The sequence below is a fragment of the Paroedura picta genome, chromosome 9, assembly GCF_049243985.1.
Source record: "Paroedura picta isolate Pp20150507F chromosome 9, Ppicta_v3.0, whole genome shotgun sequence".
In the NCBI taxonomy this organism is placed as follows: domain Eukaryota; kingdom Metazoa; phylum Chordata; class Lepidosauria; order Squamata; family Gekkonidae; genus Paroedura; species Paroedura picta.
Genome location: NC_135377.1, coordinates 45294851 through 45321359, shown reverse-complemented (window position 1 = coordinate 45321359; position 26509 = coordinate 45294851). Strand labels below are relative to the sequence as shown.

The window sequence follows — 26509 nt, the reverse complement described above, 5'->3', positions numbered from 1 at the left end:
AAGAGAGTGAGGACTTGAACTTTGTTCTTTTTCACTCTCACTCTAAAAACAAAATTCATGGAACGTCGTTTATTGAGATGAGCTAAAACCACATAACACATTGAGAAAGCTTTCAATGAACTTGTATTATTTTGGTTGGTCTTAATAAAAGATATTCTATAGGTTTTAAAATTTTCACTCTGAATTAACATCGCTATTTCATCTGTTTTGTTTACAAATGATATGAAGTTGTTCAGGGTGATAAAAACCAGTGAAGTCAGTGAGGCATTCCAGAGGGATCTGTCATGGCTGGACAAGTGGGCATCAGCACGGCAAATGAGGTTCAATACGGTCATATTGGTTCAAGAAATCCCAACTATAAATATGCATTGGTGCAGTCTGAATTGGCGGTGACCGACCAGGAGAGGTCATGGAGTCATGGTAGATAACTCGCTAAAAACGTCGACTCGGTGTGTGATGGCAATAAAAAAGTAAAATGCTGTGTTGGGGAATATTAGGAAGGGGATTGAAAACAAATCCGCCAGTACCGTATAAATCTATGGTGCAGCCTCATTTGGAATACTGTGTACAGTTCTTGTCACTACGCCTCCAAAAAGATGATATAGCATGGAAAAGGTGCAAAAAAAAAGGCAACTAAAATGATTAAGGGGTTGGAACAATTTCCCCATGAAGAAATGTTAAAGAGGTTAGGGCTCTGTAGCTTCAAGTCTGTAGAGGTTAGGGCTCTGTAGCTTCAATAACAACCCTGTGAGGTAGGTTATGCTGATTGTGTTCATCCAGTAAACATCCAGGGCAGAACAGGAATTCACACCTGGGTCTTCCAGATTCTAGTGCAACCTTCTACCCATTGCCACATGCTGGCTTTAGAGATAATAGCCAACAGCTTTATTTCTGCCAGATCCAGATCAGCAGCAAACATGGGCCTTTTAAAACTGGTAAAATGAGTTTCCTATCAATCAAACCAGCAAGTAAATTTTGCTGTAGCATATTAGAGAAGTTGAAGCTTTTGAATACTCTTCACAGTCCCTGATAGAGCTCATTATACTAATTCAGCCAGAGTTTCGTACTGTTTATTTTTGGATCTATATCCCCACCTTTCCTTAGGGGCTCAGTGTGGTTTACAGAAGAATAAAATACAGATGGATTAAGATTAAATATTAAAGTTTTAATTTTTAAAACAAATATTAAAAATGAATAATCTATTAAATAGTTGAAACCAGTTAATTCTAGGTACCACCTTCGCCAAGTGAAAAAAGACTATAGAAGATTTCACTTCTGTTTCCGAGATGACGCTATCGTTAGTGAGATGTGAGCATTCTCATTGCCTACAGCAGGGGTAAGTCAACCTGTGGTCCTCCAGATGTCCATGGACTACAATTCCCATGAGCCCCTGCCAGCGTTTGCTGGCACGGTCTCATGGGAATTGTAGTTCATGAACATCTGGAGGACCACAGGTTGACTACCCCTGGCCTACAGAATGTCTGGAATGTTGAGAGTAACTGAGAATCAGGGTAGGTAGGGGAAATTGGTCTGCTCAAGTCCCAAAGGGTCACAGTTTCCTGAAGGGGTATGAGGCACATATTTCTATTTCCAACTCTCCTGTACAGCATAGGAAGAGGTTGTAAAAGAACCTTCTTTTTTGCACTAGGAATTAAAATGAGCAGTTTCTTGCACTCCTGGTTCCTTACTACAAGGCAGTTGTACTGCAATGATTGCCAGGTTGTGGTCTCCCACCATACTGATTCCTCATGGGTTCCAGCTTGAACTCTTAATTATGTAACAACATTTTTCGAGTTTTCAAGGTTCAAAATTAGCTATGAATGTCTTGTTTGTAGAAATCTGCTAGGAGGGAGCTGTCTGTGCTACTTGAAAATTTAAGAATTCTTTGTTCAAAAATGAGAAGTTAATATCTCAACTCAGTGCCATTTTACGTGTAAAATTCACCTCTGATGGTTTGATCCTTGGGGCTGTTTTCTTTCTCTTCTTGAACTGCTTCAATGGGTGGTAGTGGTATCCAGAAGAACAGGAAATTATTAACGTCATTTCAACCGTGAAGTGCCCCCCCCATCTTGTGAACAGAAATGCATAAGAAAAAAGCAGCAGATCTGTCTGTGTGACTGGAGAGCCTTTGACATTGCCTTCTGGTTTACTAATTATCTTCCTCTCAGGATATTGTGCTTGATTACATCCCTGACACTAACAAGCAGCTGTGTGCTTTCTAGGCTGCTAATTTAAACTAGCCTGTTAACCTAATAATATAGATAATTTGATGTAAAGCTATGCTTTGGTGCTTGGCCAGCTGCACCTTGTGCTCTGAACTGCTAACTTCCTATGTAGATTTATAACTTGGGATGGTGCCAAATTTTGCAACCCCACTGCTCTAATTCAAAAAATTTCATTTGGGTTTTGCTTCATCCTTGTGCTAATCAAATCAGTGGAACATTCCTTTGGTGCCGATTTCTACTTGTGCCAATTTTTTCCGTTAAACTTAATCTTTGTGGGAATTGTATGAAGAAACTGGAAGTATCAGCCATCAAAATGAGTGAAATGGCAAAAGCTTGCAATAATGTAATTGCCATACCAATTAAAAGAGATTTTTTTTCTGATTACTGTTTTAAGAAATTCAAATGGTCTGAAGTAGCGCTATAAAATCAGAGTCTACTAGCACCTTTAGGACCAACAAAGATTTTGATTAAGCACTTGAAAGCTCATGCCTTGAATAAATCTTTGTTGGTCTTAAAGGTGCTACCGGACTCTGATTTTATTGTGGGACAAATGTCTGTTCTTGCAGGGGCATGTTGGATAAGGGACATTTATTGGTAAGTGTGACATACATTAAGAAGAATGAATGTAGCATGAACAAAGGAATAGCTATAGTCACACAGCAGTGAGAATAGCAACGGAGTAGAAATATGTTTTTCTCCAGCTTTGTACATAGTGGGATATCCTGAATTTTGGCTAATTTTACAAGCCTTTGCTCATGGTTGTCCACTTTTCTATATTCTTCCATCATTTTCATTTGTCTTTTTCTTTTATGTAACATAATATGTATAGTACATTTCTTTAATTTCTAGGACAGTACATGCATCAAAATTCTTTTATGTTATGCAAATTAGGAAAATATGTTGGCATCTGACCTTGGAAAATTATGCCAGCAAAATTTCCTGCTGGCATAACGTCATTTGCTGTTAATGGTGCTGATACTAGCCTATCTCAGTTGAAACATGTATTTGCTGTTTTTGCAGCTCATGAGATTACAGTAAGTTTCTTGATGTAGTTGTAGCTCAGAAGAGATAATGTCATGAGATTTATTGGAAACTGCTTGAGGAGGAGAATAGAGGTTGAGTAGCTTTGTGTATATAAGCAATCTCTTTTAAAAAATAATCAGTAGGTGTAAAATTTAATACAGCCACTTATAAAGAAAAAAAATCAAAACAACACTAAAACGGAGTTCATGCCTGCTATTCTCCTGGGACCCTAGCTAAAAAAACTATTGCATAGCTAACTCAGTTGAGTGTTCTCTGTTGGACATAATTAGATTAGTTACAGCAACATCCTGATTCTTAAGCATTAGCATGGAATTATTCATCTTGCTCTTTATATGCATTCCAGTTACGCTTGGATTTTCTATGGAGCATACTTCCAACAGTTATTACATGCAGTCTTTCTTTGAATCAAACTTTAAAAGTTGTCATTCCCCAAGTGATACGTTAAAGTTACTAAGCACATTAAAAGTAGCTTTGAACTCTTGAAATGTGCTCCTGTCAGAAGCAAGAATGTTTATCTTCAGCTATGATTTTCATAAACCTATTCCAGGTTTCAATAATAATACAAGTGAAACTCCTTTGGAAATATAAACTATTCAGTAAACTCAAACCATAGACATTAGCATATGAATAAAAGCAGTAACCTAAAATATATTAACATTATTTAAAAATATAAACAGTTTTTATTTCACATTAGGAAAAAAAGTTCCAGCCTTATTTGTACGTTTTTTCTTGCACAAACATAACAGACAAGCTCACTGATCCTGCAACACTTCAAGAGCAGTGTAGTGTTTTCTCATCTAAACTAAAATCTTGTTCATGCTTTTTCTGTCCTTGGAGTGTGGTCAAATAAAATTAGTTCTGGCAGAAACTTCAAAAGAAGCAGTGCAATATGATTCAATTTCACAGGGATCCCATAGAACAGGCGGAAATACAAAGTCATCACAAGCAGCCCTTGTTCTAAGTCAACCTGACTATATTCCATCTTGTGTTCCTGTTGGAGCAAAACATAGTGCCAGGGCTGGTTTATCTATGTAGCCCATGCTATGGCCTCTGCTCTTCCAGGGGTTCCATGTGTTGCCTTCCCACCATGGATCAAGGCTCTATTCCCTGTTCTCTCCCTTTTCTTTTTAGGAAGTGCAGAGTGATGCCTCTTTCCACTGTGGGGGGGGGGACCCCTCCACCCCAGTCTGGCTGCTCCCGCCACAATTATATTCTGCTAGGGCCCTGCAAATCCTTAAACTGGCTCTGATGCTGCAGGCCCTGTGAATCCTGAAACCGCTCCTGCAAAATAAAGGTTACATCTCAGGAAAAGTCTCCCCGCGTGACCTTCATTGATCAGTTTGTATCACACATCAAAATAGGACTGTAATAGGATATTCTTTTGCCTCTTAATTTTTACAGACAGCAACAGTGATTGGTAATGAAAAATCAGTATTTGATCTTACGATACTTCTTTCAAATGGAATAGTATTCAGTAAAACTTCTCTCCCTCTAATATATGCCAGGATCCAATCCATAATGCCTTCTTGAAAAAAGTAGTAGTTGGAGACAGTAATACATTTATTATTGCCTTGTGCCTTATTATATTGGGTTTTGTTGTTGCCATCCTTCATTTTTTTCAAGACAGTCTTGTTTGAGCTATTGTTTTGTATTTATTAATTATGGCTTGTGTCCTGCAGAGAAGCTTGTCAAGGAACTTGGCAAACTGGTATTTACCCCGTATGCCCCCAAAGTCCTCTGCCGACAGGATACCGCCCACCCGTTATAAATAAAATGTATCATATTGGGGCTGCAGTGAGGAAGATGACTCAAATAAAATAGGATCTACCTCTCTCTTCTGCTTGTGCTACTATTGCTGTATGTGTGTGTGTATAGGGTAACTTCACTCTGTTCTCCCTGTAATGGAGAACCATAAGCTACTTGGAACCATAACATGGAAGGAAATGTGAAGCAAGTAAAAGGGGGGGGGGTAAGGTAAACTTTAGATGTTGACCAATATGATATGCAACTTGCATTTGTCATGAAGATTTAGTCCAATGCTGGCTAATGTTTTAAATTTCTAGAGTCTTAGAAGAGAACATTTTTGTTGTAAGTAAAACCGTTTAGTAGCAATTTAAAATTGTTGAAGAAGAAAAACTGGAGTGAACAGCAGATTTGAAAGGACATAACCAGTACTGATTTTGACTTTCATTTATGCTGCATTGGGAGATCCCATTTGACTCTACTACAGTAATAGGAGATAGTACTCAGATACTATAAGAAATAGAGCCAGATGGTCATCTTGGAATTGCTCTGTAGTAGCAAATATTCAATCTTGTACAATTGCCAAGCTGTGTACAATAGAGCAGCAGGCATTACTTTCAAACATGTACATCAAAATGGCGATTACGAAGTTGGCCCTCCTTAGTTTTTCTATTCTTTCTCCTTTTCTACCTGAGGGAGCAAGTACTGGCTGTTGCCTGAGACCATTCGAAGTTTTGCAGATACAGGTTTTGTTGTATGATTGCTTTGGCTTATAGCAGAAAGCACAATCCACACCAAAGCAGATGACCTTTATTCTGATGGCTTGGATAAAATGTAACTCAATTCAACAACTCACTTTAGTTCAATTATGTTAAAATTACTGAGCTCCCTTTAGGATAGTGTCAGAGGATAGCAGTGATGGTCTGCAGTAGAACAGCTAGAGTGAAGTCCAGTTGTCACTTAGAAACCATCAAGATTTTCAGAGTATGAGTTTTCAAAAGTCAAAACTCTCGTTGTCACATACTAGCTGAGCAGCTTTCTTTCTGTCTGTCTGTCTGCTTTTTACACGTACTTTCAATTTTTTTCTCTCCACAGACGTCGGTTGATTTCCCAGAGGTCTTCATTGGAGACTTTGGAAGACATTGAGGAAAATGCTCCCTTACGACGGTAATTGTACATAGTGACTATGTGTTTTGTCAAGATGGATAGCTGTGTTAGCCTGTCTGTAGCAGCAGAAAAGAGCAAGAGTTCAGCAGCACCTTAAAGACTAACAGAATTTGTGGCAGGGTATGAGCTTCTATGAGTCACTGCTCGCTTCAAATGCCATGTGTTTTGTTTTTCTGGAATGCATATACAGCATGCTAATGTCTTTGGTGCATCTATTCAATAGGAACAGTAAGTGTCCATCCACTGAATTAAATCTTTAATGACAATGTTTTTGTGAACCAAATCTGGTGCAGAATGCCTATAATTTTTCTTTTATATGAGAATCTTAGTGCTAATTCAGTTCACCAGGTGAATCATGTGGTACATGAACCACGGTCTAGATCAGGGATCCCCAACCTGTAGGTCTGTGGCAGCACTGGAGGGGGTCCACAGCCTTTCCTCTCCTACCATAATGGACTTGGTCACAAGCTAGGGAAGCAGCAACTTCCATTGCTCCCCCTCTCCTCTCCTGATCATGAGTGAGTTCTCTCATGAGTGAGTTCTTCCCCAGGCACAGAAATGAGTGAGTTCTCTCATGGTTTCTGCACCTGGAGGAGATGGAGCTTGCATGCCTACTCCTATCTCAAACCGCCTCCTGCCTCTCCCCCTCAGGCCTGTCGGCTAACATGGGTGATGGTGTCACTTCTGGTAACAAGTCACACTTCTAGGAGGTGTGGCCAGCTGCCATTACTTCCAAGGCTCCTCCATGGTCAAAAGGTTGCATTGAGAGTTGTGTAGAGAGTTTGAACCCAACTCTGAAGGACATTGCTTTTCTTACAGAGCAGTCTGACAGGGGCCTATATCTGTTTATATATATATGCATACCTATACTATGTCATTGAGCGAACTCCTCTGATGGTTGACTGTGGGAGGTAGGAGGGACTTTGCTATCTTGATGCCTAAATTGGAGTAGTTGGTTTTAGGGGAGGAGTTTTAATGGGATGTGCTTTTACATAACCCGCCTTGAGCTTTGAAATAAGGCAGGCTATACACTGAATAAATAATAATAATAGTAATAATAGCTTCACAGAGAACTTCTCGATCCTCTACTTCAGTGGTTCTCAACCTGGGGATCTTGGACCCCTTTGGGGGTTGAATGACCCTTTCACAGGTGTCGCGGCAGGGCGAGCAGCCCTTCTCTCCAAAGGGGTCCCAAAGTGCCCAACATCACTCGTCTTCCATTTCATCCACACAACAGCCATGTGGGGTAGATAGAGATAGAGCGTTCGTCTGTCTGGAGCAGCAGAAAAGAGCAAGATCGGCATGGTGGGACAAGAGGCAGAACTGAACTGAGAAACCCTGGGGGGGGAACAATTTATATACAATCATGAACAATGGATCTTCACGCCATTGGTCAGTTTCAGTATAATTTCTGTGAAAGAACACTTGCATAATTTTATGGTTGGGGGTCACCACAACATGAGGAACTGTATTAAAGGGTTGTGGCATTAGGAAGATTGAGAACCACTGTTCTACTTCATCCCAGGGGTTTAGTAAATGATGAAGCTGCCCTCCAGTTCCTGCTAAATGATCTCTCTGCAGAGACCACATTGTGTGTAGCTGACTTTTTAATGGTTGTTTATCGGGCCAGAACTAATGTTTTAAATCAGCCTATATTCCCCTGTTTTAGTTTATAATATTAGCTTATTTTACCCTATTATATTCTACCCTGCTTGGCTGTATTTGCCTCTTATTATTTTATGCCAATAAAGGATTTATTATTATTATTATTATTATTATTATTATTATTATTATTATTATTGATCTGGATGGCTTAGTTTAGCTTGAGCTCATCAGATCTCAGAAGCTAAGCATGGTTGGCCTTGGTTTGTATTTAGATGACAGACCAACAAGGAAGTTAGATTTTTATCTTGCCATTAACTGTTAATTTCTTTCTGTCTTTTTTTTTTTACTGAAGAACTGCAACCAGTTGAATGTGATGTACATTTGTTTGTTTGTTTGATTTTTATCCCATTCCTCCCCCAGAATGGGGCTCAGGGCATCTAACAATGTGACAGTAAAGCAACAACAATAAAACCATAATTCAAATAAATCTCCAAATTTATTAATAAACATTTGGAATACTTGCATTTATGACTAACCTAACTTTGTTTTTAAAATCAGTTTTTGGTGGAAAGGCTTTATGTATGGCCACCCAAACTCACCCCAAGATACATTTGCCAGATGTTTGGAAGCTATGGCTGGATGGTTAGAGCAGAGTCACCTGAAACTGAACTCCTCCAAGACATAGGTCTTATGGCTGGGCAGGAAGATGGCAGGCAAGAAGCGCGCCTACCCACCTATTGATGGAGGCCCAAGTCATGGGAGTAGCCCGCACAGCGTTTTACTATCTTAATCAAGTGAGGCTACTTGCCCTTGGACTGTCTGGCCACAGTGATTCATGCAGTGGCCATCTCTGGACTAGACTTCTGTAACTCGCTTTACGCAGGCCTATCCTTGTCCTTGACCTGGAAATTGCAGCTAGTACAGAATGTAGCTGTTAGGGTCTTCACAGGTACATCTTGGGGGCCCATACCCAGCCGGTGCTGAGGCAGCTGCACTGGTTACCAGTTGTAGCCCAGATCAGGTTCAAGGTCTTGGTTTTAACCTTTAAGGCCATCCGCAACTTGACCCCCAACCATCTGCAGGACTACTTTTCTCCTTATCCCCCCCCCCCCCGGGCTCTTTGCTCTGCAGGTACAAATCTGTTGATGATCCCTGGCCCCCAGGGAAAGTGCATCAGGCCTCAACCAGGAACTTTTCGGTCCTGGCCCCGATGATGGAGCTGTCAAAGTTCCACAGGGCCTGTAAAATGGGGCTTTGGTTGAGGCCGGAGATGGGAAGGCTTCAGGCAGTGCTAGAACATCAGCGAATTCCACACCCCGAAGTGGACAGTTGCCTGGACAGGTTGCTGTGGGGCGGAGGAATTTTGCTGCTCATCTTTTGTTGGGTAGTGTAGTTTTAATGGGGTGTTTTATGTACACTGTTGTAACCCACTACAAGTTGTTGCCGAGAGTGATGGGCTAAAAATAAAAAAAATCATATGTTTTAAATTCCTTATTTGTATAATATGCTTTAAATTTAAAAGGGAGGGCAGACTGATAGTAGAAAGTTAGCCTTAGAAAAGCTAATTCCTATTGTGATTATGTTTGCTAAAGAAGACAGTAACTTTAAGCTCTGTGTAGATCAAGACATACCAGTTTAGCTTATCAGTATTTACTACTGAAGTTTCACTGCTAAATTGAACAGCAGTTGGTTGAATCATCCCACAAACCTCATCTCTTTATTGAAAGGATAGGGGAGACAGAGCTTTTTCTATTTGTAAGATTTTGTTATTTTCATGGAGTATGCAAAAAAGAGCTCATGAGAACATTATGAAATAGCCTCATAAATTATTCACATACAGCTATGGTTGCTAAAAGAAGTAAATAACGTTTAATATTTCAGACTGTTTACTCGGGTTGTTTTTCCAATGGAGTTCCGTTCGCTGTTGGGTTTCTTTTAATTGAGCTTCTGTTGCAGCTGTAGCATCTTGTGAAGAGGAAGTACTTAGATGAATCGACTCCATGAATAGGGTAGTCAGGTGACCCATGGCCATAGGCAGGGGATTGGGGAGGTGGTACGGCTGCCAGATCTAAGTTGAGAAACTCCTGGAGATTTGGGGGTGGAACCCAGGGAGGACAGTTCAGTGGGGTACAATGCAATAGCACCCACCTCTGGAGCATCTATTTTCTCTGTTGTCTGGAGATGAGCTGTAATTCTGGGGGGGTCTCCAGCTACTACCGAGAGGCCAGCAACCCCACCCATAAAGGAAGGATGTGTTGATTCTGTGTAGTGTTATGCTGTTCTGTCTGTTCAGTCCCTGTGAAGTGGAGGGATTCTGTCTGCTTTGGAGGCATTTTACACACAGGTTGGTGCATCTTTCCATAGTTAACCAACAGAGCTTCCAGGTCTGGTTTGCACATATAGATGAGGCAGGAGTGGCAGAACGTTATGGTGGCATCATGTCAGACCACAGAAAGAAGAAAAACCAGCACCGTAGCCAAAGAGAAGTATGGCAGCAACTTATGAGCTGGGGAAGGAAAAACCCCAACCTTCACTGTTGAAGGGTGAAGGCAAATGGATACTGTTTCTGGCAGGCTAGAAGGAAAGAATGGTTGTGGCTACATCGCTGTATAAGGCTACAGCACTGAATAAGTATGCAGTTGCTGAATGGCTAGTGGAACCTACTGATGTTGTGCACTCATGCTGAGCTCCACTACGCACCTGCAAAGTCCTGCATATGTGACCCTGGAAACTGTCTCACTGCTTTTCATTGCAGCTTCCTTTCCCTCCTCCTTTAGCAGCACATACTCGTGGCAGCTGAGATACTCACCACGCTCCATCCCCACCTCCCCAGCCACCGCTTGGAGAAGGGGTAGAACTGGCAAGCTGTCTTTCTATTTGCAGAGAGACTTTTATGCAAAGCAGAATTCTAAACTGGAATCTGCACCTACAGTCTGATTCCACCTGCATTTCTCCATTCCCCTATGTATATTGAGCATAGAGAAGAGGAAAAAGAGGAAGCAGAAATGTTTTAGACAAGATCTTTTTATTAGCAAGATGCATTGCCTATTATGCAATTACTACTAAACATGACACTTTTTTCAAACTACATAAACACTTTTGATAGGTAAATGGTTGCATCCTTCGCATAATACTGTTTTCTTGGAAGGTTTGTAACAGGATTTTTTTTCACTTGCTGGTATTTGTTGTTTCTTATGTGTTTGAAGTCTGCTTCCTTCAGAGGAGCTGTAGAATGGTAATCTGTCTGGTCTTTCTTTCTTGCCTTTGTTGGGATTTTTCAGCTGTGCTGTACAGATCCTAAATGTATCTGTTGCTGTTTTTCAGATGCCGGACTCTGTCAGGCTCACCCAGACCAAAGAACTTTAAGAAGGTTCATTTCATCAAGAACATGCGGCAGAATGATACGAGGAGTGGCAGGTACTTCACACGCCAAGAACGTTCATTTGTTTACTTGTAGAGGCAGAATGGAACAAAAGGTTACACCGTGGGTTGGGAGAATTTCACACCCTTGGCTTGATTTGCTACTCTTATTTCCCATCATTCTCCCCAGTTTGGACCCAAACAGTTTACATTGTTCTCTTTCCCTCCATTTTTGTCTAGTGGATAAGAGCGGTGGCCTCTAATCTGGAGAACCAAGTTTGCTTCCCCACTCCTTCACATGCAGCCAGCTGGGTGGCTTTGGGTCACTCACAGTTCTCTCAAAGCTCTCTCAGCCTCACCTACCTCACATGGTGCCTGTTGGGGAGAGGATGGTTAGGTAATTGTAAACCACTTTGAGACTCCTTCAGGTAGTAAAAAGCAGGGTAAAAAAAACAGCTCTTCTTTATATTCACAACAACCCTGCACGGGTGCTTAGGCTGAGAATGTATGACTAGCTCAAGGTTGTCCAGCAATCTTCCATGGTGGAGTAGGGACCGAAGTCTGGACCTCCCAGATCCTAGTCTGGCACTCTAACTACTATTGTCAGGGCTGGGAATGGGGCAAAATCACATGTCCTTTCGTGCCAATGGGAAACTCTCTCTATCATCTTCTTTGTGGTCAGAGAAGGGGTCTGTTTTGTCCTCTTGTCCCTCCTCATTGAAACACCCCATGGCATTTGTCCTTGAGATTTACACACATATGAATGGCTAGGGGTAGATTTTGGAGGGCCTTACTGAAGGAAGAGGAGGGCACAGAAAGATACAACTCCTGGAATTTGTTCTTCATATGCTGCAGCTTATTATCTTATTTGTAGCTCACAGTCTTCCTATGAGAAGGTTAGGGAAGCGTACAACGTTTCATGTTTATCATAACCTGAGAGAGGGATGGGCACAAGCTTATCCAAACTGTCTCATAGCAAAATGGGGATTTGAATTGGGATTCTCCAATCCTAGTCCAATGCTTTAACCCCCTGGGTGGACTTGAAGGTTTGAAAAACAACAGCAGAATGTCTACTTATGCCATTTTGAGGCTGGAGGAATTCCAGAAGTACCTGAAGGCTGCAAAACCTTGGTTACCGCTGGACTAGATGAATGTTAATAGTAGATAAGGTTTTCCCAACTAGGGTTTCATGAAACCCTGGGTTTTCTTGACAACCCTGGAAAGTTTCTTGGATAGGTGGGAGTTTAACAAATATTTAAAAACATTAAAAAGTAATTCTTTTTAATGTTTTTAAATATTTGTTAAACATTTATCGATTGATATGACCATATATGGTCCTGTCAACCCCCGCCCCCAAATGGCCATTGATGGGCCTGGAGGGGATGGGAAGGGAAAGGTGGGCTTGTACACAACTATGTTTCTCAATCATATTCTGTACGATCCTGCCACTTCTGGGATTTCTCGAAGCCTGAAGAATGTTTCAGGGGTTTCTCAGTGGTAAAAAAGTTCAGAAAGGCTGTAGTAGATCAACGCCTAACTTACAAGACATCCTGCAGTGCCCACAACAGCATCTGTATTTCACGATGAAAGCCTAGCACATCTTGTACCAATTTCATTATGTATTGGACGATTAAAATGCGTGCTTTGAAAAGACTCAAGTCAGATGCTTTTGGAAATGTAATTATTGCTCTAAACTATTGTAGTTAGTATAATTTTTGTGTGAAAACACAACAGCGTGGACTGGTCTGTTTGATGCTAGATCTTATTAGTGTATAAGCAGTAGTGCTGTCATCTGCTCAGCAGGTGCCAATTGTCGAGGCGTTTATGGATTCTGGCCTAGCAAGACCCATTTATTTCTCAACTATCTATGGCAGAGTGCTCCACTAAAAACAAAAACCAGGACCAGGGACATCAGCTGCCCAACCCATTAGTCATTTCCCTTGAGCTGCCTTGCCAGAGATACTTAAATATCAAGAAAGAGACAAAAATATAATGAAGAATTTTAATGGAACCATTAAGAAGAAGAGTTGGTTCTTATATGCCTCTTTTCTCTACCAGAAGGAGTCTTAAAGCAGCTTACAATCGCCTTCCCTTTCCTCTCCCCACAACAGACACTGTGTGAGGTAGGTGAGGCAGAGAGAGCCCTTAAGTCAGTGTGCAGATAGAAATGACCAAAGATTTAATTATTTGCCACTCAGCAGTCTGTTTTCCTAAAAATATTACATTTTTTTCAAGCTAAATCATGGTTTTGTTAAAATTGTGCATGCTGTATAACACTCTGAAAAACAGCTAGTTTATACTGATTGCTTTTATGTGGATACAATAAATGTGAACTTCTTTCTTCTGCTTTTATTAAATGTCATTAGTCAGATTTGTACCAGTCTTCATACTATGCTGCCACTCCTTCTGTTGCTCATTCACATCTAGAGAATCTAGTTTAGTAGGGTAATCATGCATACACAATGGCCGATATTAAGGGATAGAGGGCGTCACCCCAAGGGTCAGACATGACTCGGTGCTTGCACAGGGGATACCTTTACCTTTACCTTTACTGTGCTTTACACAAAGTGTACACTGCTGCACACAAAAATCTTCCCCTTTTATTTTTATTATTTTTTATTTGATTTATTTACCACCACTCCTGGACTAGCCAGTTTGTGACAGTTTACAACGATAAAAAAATAAATCACAGAATCATAGAGTTGGAAGGGGCCATATAGGCCATCTAGTCCAACCTCCTAACACTACTTATAAAATTATAATAACCCAGCATGGCAGCAACAGTAAATCCCTCAAGAACTATACCCATCCCAGCATACCCCCCCCCCATGCCTCAAGGAAGCTGTTGGAGATATGTAGATGCCTGGGTATTTCCCTAAGGGAGATTTTAATGTGCCATTGTTGAGGCACTCTGACCATGGGCCTTGAGACCAGGTGCCTATAGCCATTGTTTCATGCAAGTACATAAGGGCATGGGCTTACCAACAGCTGTTGGAAAGGACAATATGGAGTGTAACTTATGAGTAGGAATTGGTGAATTATATACAATTATATTATATATCTACAATAACAAGAAAATGGAGGAAATAGGGCTGTGGAAATCAGTCCATTATTGGATGTTTCATCCTATATATTCATTTTTGTTTTGTTTTCTAGAATAGTCCTCATTAGCGGCAGAAGATCCTTTTGTAGCATATTCTCAGTGCTGCCATATCGGGACTGTAGCCACATTGGGTATGTGTGTGTACTTGAGTTTTATGAATGTACATTGTGTGACACATGCACAGTTCAATTCATTTGCTGCCATTTTTACAAAACAGTAAATTGATTTATTTAGAAAGTATTCATCTGCAATACGTTATTTATATGTATATCCCAAAGAATGTAATGAAAGCTTGGTTTCTTCTCCAGCATTAGAGAGCTGCAGTCTCCCTTATTGCACGGTAACTTACATACCACTAAGTGGAGTATAGTTCTGCACTGTGGCTAGAAATGAATACCCTAGCTATAAGGAACGTTCTGTTCCTATTAATTAATGGTTGTTTTGAGAAGAATAAAATGCTTGATCAAAATTCACATTCACATTACCTGGGTTATCATAAAATGGATTGGATCTAATGATTCTTTGCATTTCACAAGTCTTGTACACATAGAATCATAGAGTTGGAAGGGACCTCATGGGTCGTCTAGTCCAACCCCCTGCACTACGCAGGACACTCACATCCCAATCGCTCATCCACTGTAACCTGCCACCCCTTTGGATCTGCACAGAATCAGCCTCTCCGTCAGATGGCTATCCAGCCTCTGTTTAAAAATTCCCAAAGATGGAGAACCCACCACCTCCCGAGGAAGCCTGTTCCACTGAGAAACCACTCTAAATGTCAGGAACATGTTGCAGTCAATGCACATACAGCTGAATCTACATGTTTTTCCATTCTGATATTTCAGGCAAAGAATTGACATAATTGATATGGGCACTACATACTACATACAAATTATATATGTCACAGCATATATAACTATATAACTAAGAGTAGAACTCAGTATTGTCCTAAATTCCCCAAAGACTTATGAAACCAAATTCTTACTGCACATAACTAGTGGTTTATGACACATGTATTAACTAACATTCCCATTTTGGTAAGAGAAGATTAACTAAAGTTCATATGGGTTAGGCCTTGTCAGCATGAGTTGAGTGATGGCATGTCTAGGGAAGTAACCATGCTCAAATTATAATAATTACACGAATGTTTCATAGACTTTGGTTGGCTCCTACCAGCTTTTCCACCAGTACAAGAGGGTGGAGGGCCCTGTTTTTGACCACCAAAAAGCTTGCTGGATACTGTGGGACTGCATGGATGAAAGGCAAGGGGGATGGATGTGCAAAGAGGGGGGGAGTTGAGTGAGATAAAGCAGAGATACCTTTTGAAACTGGCAGATGTGTGTCACACGCGGCTAAAACTCCATTACTGCATTAGAGAGCCAACTACTGCCTTGCAGGACTGCGCCATACTCAATAGAGTTAACCTGATTTGTCTGTTGGAAGTCAATGGGTTTGAAGGGTGTATCTCTGCTTAGGCTTGCAGTGCCTTTTTTGCACAAAAGACATCTTAGTTTGAACATGAAATAGGGATACTTGTATGATTAATCCTCATCAGGCCTCACATATGATGTCAGAGCCCTGAATTTGTAAATAGCATTAGGTTGTGAAGCGTCTGTCCCTGCAAGGAGGTTTTGCTTTCTATTTTGTTTTTATTACTGGTTAATATTTAATTGCCTCTTAAATTATTCACATGTTGAAGAGTTCAGCTGTTGCCACTTAAAGAGTGAACGCCCAGCAAGACTCCCACATGAGTTTTCATTATGAGTTTTCATCTGCATTTAAGTAATTGAATAAATGTGCTTCTCTTGAAACTATTATGCAAATTGGTATTTGATTGGGGGGGCATGTTTTTGTTTGTTCTCTATTGCAGAACAGATCTGTATATTTTAGGTTAACCAGTAAATTAAAAAGATTTTCATCTGTAAATCTTTAACAGAACTATAAAAGGGGAACTTCTGTTTCAAGAAAAACAAACAGCACCCTGATTTCAAGGAGCACATTCTACATATATTATTTATGACCAGCATGACATGATAAAAGAGCTCCCTCAAAACTATAGGATAATATTGTAGTGTTGATCAAATTGTAACTTCCTCAAATTCATATAACAAACAAGTAGGATAACATAAAATCCTTGTATTTGTAATCGGAGCACATTGAATTTTCTCAATGTATTCTACTGACATCAATGAAAATTCATTATAAAGAATAGGGCTGCAATGTTTCTTTCTTCCAACCCAAACTTACAAGTTGCTTTACCACAACAGAATTGTAAGTTCCTGTCAAAGGATAGAGTCAGCCCCACCATGCGTGCACTTAGACCTGCCCCCCATTTCACTGAGAAAAACCTGTCAACAGTATTGCCGTGCAGACCTTTACCTTGACTTCCCACCTGCTGCGTCTGAGACATATCTCACAAGTCACTACTCTCTAGTAAGAAAGGGCACACTTGCATTCCATGAGTCCTTTTTTCCAGTATGTTTTGATCATTATGAAATATAGAATCAATATTTTATTGGACCTAAGGCTAAGATTTTTTTTCTTTAAAATATGAAAATACAGGTTTGGAGATCATAGCTTTGTTCAGTATATAATTTAGAAAGCCTTTGAATTAGAGTTGCCTGTGTTCAGAAATTCCTGAAGATTTGGTGGCAGAGCTGGGGGAGGGCAGGGTTTGAGGAGTCCCTCCTCCAAAGCAGCCATTTTCTACAGGGAATCTAATCTCTGTAGTTTGTAGATTTATTGTAATTTAAGGAGATTTCCAGGACAACCCTGGTGGTTGGCTACCCACCTCCAAATATAACATCACATTATATAACATCACATAATGACAAGCAGATTTAGGCATAGTATGGTGAGAGTATTACGATTCATGTGGTCAGGGACAATAGCGTAGAATAGATCTTCACCCATTTCTCTTGACGATCATTTGTATTGAAGTTTTACTTTCACCAAAATAAGAGCAGCAGCACTTATTACAAGCAGACACATTTGGTGGCTTGCCTACAGTTTAGCTGTTCTAATTCTTCTAAATCACATGTCTGCAGCTTTGATGTGGTGTTATGGGTATTTGCCTGAGAAATTATACATTACTGTTAATCTTATGTTTCTTGTCAGATTGGGTTTATTAATTCGTTGATTCATTACTGTTCTCTTTTTTTTATCTCTGTGTAAGAAAGGACATAGTCATTAGTTGGAACTTGCTCACTTCAGAAAATAAGTTCCTCCTGTTTAGTGGATGTCTCATTTCTTTCAAAATAGTGAAAATAAGATTATTATTTCACTAATTCCCAGAGATGTCCCTCAGGGGGGAGCGAACATCCATTAATTTAAAAATCCTGATAATTAAAAAATAAAACTTGCATCTTTATAACAGGAATGTATGTTTTGAACAGAATTGAAATAAACATCATGTAGCAGTACTTTCTTGACCCATAGTAAAGCAAAAATTAAGCAAAATATTAATTTTAAATGATATGAGCCCCAGCTGTTGTATTAAAAGCTTACCCATTTTGTACCTGTTCTACAGAATCATTATGTTATTTTCTAGAAGCCACCTTGGAGGGAAATACACCTGTGGTCAAGCAAGGCCTGTCCAGTTCAGATGTTTCTATTGTATTTTCACGAGCCTTGACCTAGTTTAAATTGTTTTTTCTGCAGCACATTTAATATCTAGCAACATTTAACATGATTTTGTAAAACCAGCTGTAGTGTGTTCTAGGAATGTAAAGTCTGAAAAACCTCAAGAAATCAGGAGAGAAAAGCAGTTTTTAAAAATGCAGTATAAATATTGGAAATTTTGGGGGGCTCTAAAAAAAAAGCCTCTATGAAATATTTTTGTTTTGGGGGTAAAAAAATGCTTTTTATTATAATCTTAATTCTACTCACTCGGAATGCATAGTACAAATAGTACTTAATCTTCAGGTTTGTTTTTAATCTTCAGTATTTTTCAGCAGAGGCTGTATAATGAAACTATTTTTGCCTTGTGTTCAAGGGAGGGTTCGGCACTGTCTGTGGTATTATGTGATCTAATCTAAAATGTATTAATCCTTGGCATCTGCTTCTTAGGGATATGAAAACAGAAGGTGGGAGACAATGCCATTCTGCTGCAGGAGTTTGTTTGAAAGATATAGTCGGCTTGGAAGGTGTGGAATTGGGAGCGAATGGGAAGGTAAGAGGCTTATCCTACCAAAGTAAAACCTCCTCAGCCACATTTAGAATACTCACATTAGGATAGCAATTCAGGGGAAAATAAAATTGCAATTAATATTCCCCAGATGTTTTAGGAAACTATGCCTTTTAAACAATGAGTACAAATTCAGAACATAGCTCATAAAACGTGTTTACACAGGTCCCTTTTGAATAATGTTGTTCTTTCCTAGACTGTTTCTTACACCCAGTTCTTGTTTCCAACAAATGCCCTGGGAGCACGAAGAAACACAATAGACTCCACCTCATCTTTTTCACAATTTCGCAATGCAAGCCATCGTAGCCTTTCATTGGGAAGGGCGAACAGTACTCAAGGAAGCATGGATGCAGGTAACAATTTAGAATGTACATTTCCTAGTAAAGCAGCTTTGAACTTTATAAATTATGTTATGATTATGATGTGATAATTCAGGTAGCAACCTTGCTGTCCTCTCCCATTTGCATCTTCTTGCTAATGGTGAATTAAATACTTGCTGGGGGGGGGGGTTGCTTCAGTACTCAACACCACCTCACTCATTGCTAAGTTGCCACTGAAAACCACTTCACCATTCAAACACAGCCCCCCTTCTCCAATAATGTGGAATGCTCTGGGAAAGCCTGTGTTAATTGAACTGACCGCTTGCCTGCTGTAAGTGGGCTTCATCTAGTACCATCTATGTTTAGCTATTTGCTTTGGTTGTTCTAGGCAGTGACCTTGGAGATTACATTGAATATGACCCTAATCTTTTAGATGATCCTCAATGGCCATGTGGGAAGCACAAGCGGGTATTAATATTCCCTTCATATATGGTAAGTAATATTTGACTGTAGTATAAAAAGATTGAGTTTTAGTCATAGGCTGTATACAACTTGAAGTCACATTTTGTCTGTTATACATACATTGGTATTAAAAACAACAAATCAGAATCTTGTGTTTTAAATGACAGGATTTACCTTTTGGAAGCACAGAAGTCGGTCAGCTGGGTCAGTGGAAGCATGGATGCCCTTAATGCTGGTTGTTTGTTTCGTGTTTGTTTCACCTAGACATCAGAAGAGAGGGTTGTCACTTACTATTATTTTTTCCCTCTTCATGCTGCTGCTTGTATGCCACTTCTACTCAGTGCCTGAGAAGGAGACCCAATTCGAATCCCACTCCTGCCTTCTTCAAGAAGACAGTCTCCTCTTTTAGCCACAGCCTTCCACACAATACTTGTTTTGATTTTCACTATAACTTAGAGATGCCTTGGATGAAATTGCTGCTGGCTTATGCAAGGTCACTTCTCTGCCCACGTGGCAAGTGCCATGTGGAATAAGAGGACTCATGGAAGACAGTTAGAGCAGCAGCTTCTGTAAGCCGAAATTTCGCCATGCGCATCCTGCTTCTCACACAGAAGTTCCCCTGTGCTTGGGATAGCTAGTATGGAGGGCTGATTCAGATAGCATCCTAGTGATACATTTGCTTTCGGTAAGCCAAATCATACGACTGCTTCTTAAGTGTTTCCCCAAACAGATAAAATATTGTAAATAATAAAATAATGCTGTCTTTAGGAGGATGGGAGAAGTGCTGCTGTAGAATGTAGGAGATAGGACTGCCTGGCCATCACCCTTGTGACTTTTTGATGTACAAATTAGGCTCCACCTACCCACACAAGCACTTCCAACATCAAGAGGGCAGACGTATGAATAATCAAGGGTGGCTTGCTGCTTGCGTGATGTCTAATCTGACCCTTAAAAGACACTGAATACAGTAGCAGATTGGAGTGAATGGAATACAGCTTTAATTACAGTGTTTCACAAGTGGGCAGAGCTGAAGAGTGGCCCTTGTGTCAGCATGGAACATTTTGTTCTCTGTGTGTTGAGCTTCGGCTTGTAATTAAACTTTCATTAGTTGGCAGGCTTTTGTCATTACAGCTTTGGCAGCCACAGTCTTGTAGGAATTATTTTCTCTTATGGGTGTGGACAGAAATTGAGTGAGTGAGAGAAAAGGGCATGAGGGAGGACTAAAATGTATGGGATAATTGGAACAAATGACTGCGTCAACCCATTGTTCTCCATTGTGTTCAAAACATAGCAGTGATGAACTGTGGTTTTTTGTTCCAGCCTTTTGATTAGAACTTTGATGGCAGAATACGGGCAAGATTGACCAAATGGGGACTGCAGAATTTGTCATAAAAGAGATACTTTTGGTGCAAGTTTGGTGTAGTGGTTAGGAGTGCGGACTTCTAATCTGGCATGCCAGGTTTGATGCTGCACTCCCCCACATGCAACCAGCTGGATGACCTTGGGCTCGCCACGCCACTGATAAAACTGTTCTGACCGAGCAGTGAAATCAGGGCTCTCTCAGCCTCACCCACCTCACAGGGTGTCTGTTGTGGGGAGAGGAAAGGGAAGGCGACTGTAAGCCACTTTGAGACTCCTTCGGGTAGAGAAAAGCGGCATATAAGAACCAAATCTTCTTCTATCTTCTTTGAATTGGTCATGGCTTTGTTATTTTGTTGGTAATTAGTTTATATTTGGGTGATAAACTTCAAGACCGCCAAGAACCCAAAATTCATAATTAAGAATGGTTCAGAGAGGAGTTGGCCTAGGGTTGGATGCTGCTTTTCTGCTGCTAAAAAAGATAGGGGGTGGTACTAACCAGTTTCCTTCCTTTGAGCCCCATTCCTTGTGGCATTTGGTCTTTATGTTCCCATGTTTCTTGTGCATAACCTTTTGGGGCGTTAGAGGGGGCCCTTCTTCCCTCTTGCACTGGTGGTAGGATCCAACTGATGAACTATACTATACTAGAAATACTAAGGCTTCCTTTCAGTCTGAAATGTGTTGTTAATGTGCTATCAGAGGAGAAGGGAGGAGACTGCAGAAAACATTTGAACAATGAGTGTATTTTCCAGTTACTTTCCTATTAGAAAGTACACATTATATATTTTCTTGAAGTTTGTAGTCTCTGATGTCTTTCAGGAAGCCTGCTGGTCTTGCAGGCATTTACTAGAAAAAGGCAGGACAAGCTCTTCCATCCCTATTCTCCACTATCTTGGTTGTCTGCTTTGCTTTGATGGACAATTCTATCTGTTTCAGTATTCAGATCCATCTGATTGCTGACCAGTATCCTAATATTGCTATCTTTATGCAAGGCTACTCATCCTATCAGCTTATGACACAGAAAATGCAGTACAACAGTCTACACCAGGGATAGTCAAACTGCATCCCTCCAGATGTCCATGGACTACAATTCCCATGAGCCCCTGCCAGTATTTGCTGACAGGGGCTCATGGAAATTGTAGTCCATTGATATCTAGAAGGCCGCAGTTTGACTACCCCTGGTCTACACTCTGGCCTTCATGTTGAACAAAGGAGAACATGTGATTGGATTGTAGCATGCAGTGGCTTTGAAAACCTGCATACACCTGGGTACTGATGTTTCCAAATGTAATGCCAGTATGTTCTTTAAAAAGTGATGATAGGTTTAATCCATCTGTTTGTCCATTTTGGCACACCTGTATTGAGGAGTTGTACATTGTGTAGTTTAGAATTACATCCTAAAAACTTACCTTATTAAGAAAGTTAGATTAGACAAATTAAATATTTGCAGATTCTAAAACTAATTCTCCACCTTTGAACAACATTCAGACTGAGCTGCTCTTGACTTCAAATTTAATAAAACGAATCAGCAAGTGCTTGCTTAGGTTTTCCTTCCTTGGGCCCTCCATGTACTGTAGGATTCTGCTGTGTTCTTTTTCTCTCATACTTTTCACTTTACTCCCTGCAAAAACAGGTGCCACCAGATGAGTGTCTGTTTCTTTTTTCTGAATTGGAGAAGACCTAAAGGGACTTTTTTTGCAAACTGTATGACCTAGCCCATGGAAGCAGGATTTTCAGTGTTTTATCAGAACTGCTTTCCTGAAGAATGTTTGAGTTTAGTGGGATCTTTAAGACTAACAAAGTTTAATTCTGGGTATTTTGTGTGCATACACACTTCTGTAGAACCATATTTACACACACAAAAAGGCAATATAAGATTAACCCTGCCAGAAGTTATATACCCCTCCTGAAATACTTTGCAACATATGCAAATATAACAAGCTCCCCCCTTTTATGGCATATATAGAGGGGGACTAATCTTGCATTTGAGTAAATACTGTACTAATGATTATTGTCAACATTTTAAAAAATGGCTGTGGGCTATTACAACTGTTTCATTTCTCTTTTTCCAAGTGGGTGGAAGCAAAATGGACAGCTGAAATGGCTGTCAGCCATATAAACTGCCCATTTCTCTCCTCCCTGCTTTGAAGCAGTGGGGGAGAAGCAAAATTGGTCGCTGAAATGGTCAGCTTATGACACTGCCAGCCATTTCAGTGATCAGTTTCACTTCCAAGCGGGAGGAAGCAAAACTGATCGGTGAAATGGCTGCCAGCCATCTGAGCAGTCCATTTTGATTCCCCCTACTTCTAAGTGGGGAGGACCAAAATGGGCCAGCAAGAACCAGCTGGTTTGTTTCTGGGCTTTCAGGGCAGTTCAGGAAGACTGAAATCCCTGAGTCTAACCAGAATTTTCCAGTTTGTTCTCAGCTACCTGAGAATATACTACCTTAATATCAAGTAAAGATTAATGGTGCAGGGCTGTTACATGGTTTATTTTTCAATGTAAATAATTTCTTTAAATTCACAGTTTGTTTGATGTACCACAATCAGTCTTTTGAAGTAGATGTAAATATATCAAACTGCTGCATCTCGCTGCACCAGTATTGCGCTTTTAGGTTCCTGGCTTTTAGGTTCCTGTGCGTTTAACACCTGCAGTACTAGGCAGAACTGCAAGAGGATTTAACTGCCAATAAACATTCTTCTCAGTCTCGGGCAGATGATCTGTAATGAGTCACAACAGAACCTTCTGTTGCAGAGAGAAGCAGCACAGATTTTTAAAAATACTTTTGGTGCTACTTCTGTCATGCTTACAAAATGGCAGTGAGTAGTGGAGACAAACCATTTCATAATAATTAACAGCAAACTGTTCAGTGTTATGTATAGCTCCTTCACGGTACCGCAGACTCAATACCATAACAGAATGCAATCACACAGAATAGATTTATTGAAAACACTTAGATGCTGGCAATTATTGTATTAATGATGGCACTTCTGTGCTTCCATGTGGAGGCACCAAATGTTTCTTTATTCCGGCTGTACAGCAAAGCATAAATTATTCAGGTTGCCTTTTTTAGTGGCCTTTTTTTCTTTTTTTGCTTTTAGGATAGCGATGGTGATAAAAGGAATCCCCAAGCCTGTGTTTAAAATTCTATCACAGACTTAGTCACATAAACCATTCATTGCATCTGTGGGACAGAGATCCACAATGGGAAGACAGCTGTTCAAGAAAACATAAGCCCAAGCATAATGAACCCAGCATAGGTTCATTATGTTTCTTGAAAACAGATTTCCTGACGTATATTTCTTTGCTTGCCTGGGGTAATAGCTGTCCTTGGTGAACTCTAGAGTGGGGAATAGCAGCTATTCCACACCATCCAGGTATTCTCTTTCTTTCTCTGGCCACCTGTGCATGGAGGAGTCATAACACTGAGTGAAAACAAAGTGCTATTGTAATGGTAAATCCAGTCTTGCAGAGCCAGTTGCAGGGTGGGTTATGCCTATATTTTGAAAATAAGGACATGATGGTGATGGATAATTGAGTGTCCCAGCCCCAGAAGCTGTACAGACCCTGGAAGGATCATTGTACTGGGAGAAGGGCTGTGGCTCAGTGAAAGAGCTTCTACTTCACATGCAAAAGGCACAGGCTCATTCGCCAGCATCTTCAGTTACAAAGGACCAGGCACTAGGTGATGTGAAAGACCCCATAGAGCTGCTGCCAGTCATAGTAAACAATACTGACCTTGATGGACCAATCGTCAGAGTCAGTGTAAGGCGGCTTTGTGTGTCGTCCTCCCAATTCCAGAGGCAGATCTGGTGCACTGAATAAGAGGTGCACATCAGAACACCCTTATCTTCTGTACTGCAGATGAGTGAAGTGTCTAATTGCTGGGTCCTGACACCAGTGATGGTGCCAAAAGTGCTTCAGGGTTTCCTGCACAATAGCATTTCTGATTGAAGTGGTACAATCTGTACCATGTTCCTTAATCCTGCATTGGAAAGACACAGACAGCAATTAGAAGGTTAAAAAAAGAATCTCATGGTTTGAATTGTACATTTTATCTTTCCAATTTCTTACAGATGATAAAAAATAGATCCTGGGAGGAACTTTTGATGGTTTATTCCCTCCTAGCTTTCTGGCAACTTTCCCCAGCAGTCAACAAACATTAAGAGTAGTTTAAAATTGCTTTGATAGTCTAGAGAGTTTCCTCAGTAACTGGCCTCAGTGTGGTGAGCTATGGCAAGAACTCAAACTGGCTTAGCACACACCGCAGGGGAGCAGCCTGGTGTTTAGTTGTCTGTTTTCACGGAAGGGTAGGGCAGGTCATTGCTGCGCTTACTGTGTCTGGCTGAACGTCTGCCAGAATAAATAGCTACCAGTTCCAGTGGACCTGTGCCAGGTTTTTCTCCATGTCTGAACACTAACAGCATATTTCATGTCCTCCAAGTAAACAGTCTGCCGCATTAATTCATGTGACTTGATTTAGAGACTTCAAGTACTATGCCCGGCACTGGGGCTACTTTCTGTGCTGTGTGTGTTCTGAATACAAATGTTGTTTTCCATTGTGGTCGAGTGATGGAATGTAAGAAAAAATTAATGGCCTTCTCAGAACTTTCATCATTAAAATACTATGAACGTTAGAAGTCTATACACAATAGTTTTGTGTATCAAATATGTAACAGACTCACCAGTTTTGTTCCAGTAATTGATCAAAGCTTACTAGGGTGGCCTAATAGATTTTAAAGCCCTGCCTGATAACCTCACATGCCAAGTATATAGAATTTTTTCCTAAGTTTCTCAATCTTCTGACCTGTAAGGATCTCACCATAGTCTATGTTTTATAGCATCTGTGTGTGTGTGTGTGGGTGGCGGGGCTAAGGGTGGTGTGTGGGGGGGTAGGGTTTAGTGTGGAAGCGTGGGGGAGTCAGCGAAGGGGGAGATGTTGGGGTAGTGAGGGAAGGGAGGGGGTATCACCGGCGAGCGGCGTTGAGAGTGGGCGGTGGCCGAGCTTCTTCCTCGTTCGGCAGCAGGGTCCTGGAGGTTGGCGGCGGGTAGGTGGGAGGCGGAAGGCGTCCTGGGACCGTGGCATCGCTGGCCGGCTCCCCGTCGAAGTGTTGAGGACGTGCGGCTGGAAAGGAGCATCGAAGCGTTGTGTATGGCGGCCAAGGAGGCAATGGGGAGGCGCGCTTTGCGCGCCTCCCCATTGCCTCCTTGGTCCAGGATTGACACTCGGAGGGCCAAATCAAGAGCCGCTTTGCGGCTCCTGATTCGCCCCTCTGAGTTTTTATCCCGGACAGAGCCCACCCTAACTCCTCCCAACTTGCCCTTACTCTTTCAGATTGTACTGAAAATTGCCTTACTATATCATCCATGATCTACAACCCAATTCTTGACAGATATCTCTCACAGGCCATGCATGGTAATTACAGATAATTTTCTAAACTAGAGTCACTAGCATCAATAGACTGGACCATTTACTAATTTAAAAAATACTGTTAAAATGAATATTTTAAGCATAGGCGTCTCTTTGTGGCAGTCTCCACCTCCCCCAGCAGCCATTTTGCATCTGAGCCCACCATGTTGTGTCAGAATTCCAAAGGTGCCCACAGGCGTAAAAAGGTTGGGGACCACTCTTCCAGCACGAGGAGTATTCTGCCAGTGCAAGAGCTTTCCCTGATGGCAGAAGAATCTCTTTCAGGTCTTCCACCAGAGAAGTATGCTAGTGTCAGAGAAACAGCTTGGTAGGCTCTGACGTCAGTTATTACCAGTAGTGTCTGTGGTTGTGTGACGTGACCTGGCATGCCTGATCCCATCAGATCTCAGAAGCTAAGCAGGGTCAGCCCTGGCTAGCACTTGGAAGGGCGACCCCCAAGGAATACCAGGGTTGTGACCTGGGGGCAGGCAATGGGAAACCACCTCCAAATCTCTCGTCTGGCTG

The 26509-nt window shown here is 41.0% G+C and overlaps 1 protein-coding gene and 1 long non-coding RNA gene across 5 annotated transcripts in view; one reads left to right on the top strand and one right to left on the bottom strand.

Annotated features, from left to right (window-relative positions):
• The window catches only part of CABLES1 (Cdk5 and Abl enzyme substrate 1), a 46942-nt gene that overhangs the window by 15285 nt on the left and 5148 nt on the right, over nt 1-26509 (top strand). For 2 of the 3 annotated variants that reach the window (XM_077352609.1, XM_077352607.1), the window contains exons 2-7: nt 6108-6179; nt 11109-11201; nt 14301-14378; nt 18316-18418; nt 18630-18786; nt 19142-19245. In XM_077352609.1, coding sequence (XP_077208724.1) covers nt 6108-6179; nt 11109-11201; nt 14301-14378; nt 18316-18418; nt 18630-18786; nt 19142-19245 — 607 coding nt within the window. The remainder of the gene's footprint in view (nt 1-6107; nt 6180-11108; nt 11202-14300; nt 14379-18315; nt 18419-18629; nt 18787-19141; nt 19246-26509) is intronic. The other variant, XM_077352608.1, reaches the window with a different exon arrangement.
• Nucleotides 11176-24812, bottom strand: LOC143844863 (uncharacterized). 2 transcript variants are annotated; one of them, XR_013234168.1, is made up of 3 exons: nt 24313-24598; nt 19390-19475; nt 11176-11234 (listed from the first exon to the last, which is right to left on the bottom strand). It is a non-coding gene; the product is annotated as an uncharacterized LOC143844863 (long non-coding RNA). The 2 variants fall into 2 exon arrangements; XR_013234167.1 differs by lacking the exon at nt 11176-11234 and adding an exon at nt 24649-24812 and having other exon boundaries at nt 19239-19475; nt 24313-24559.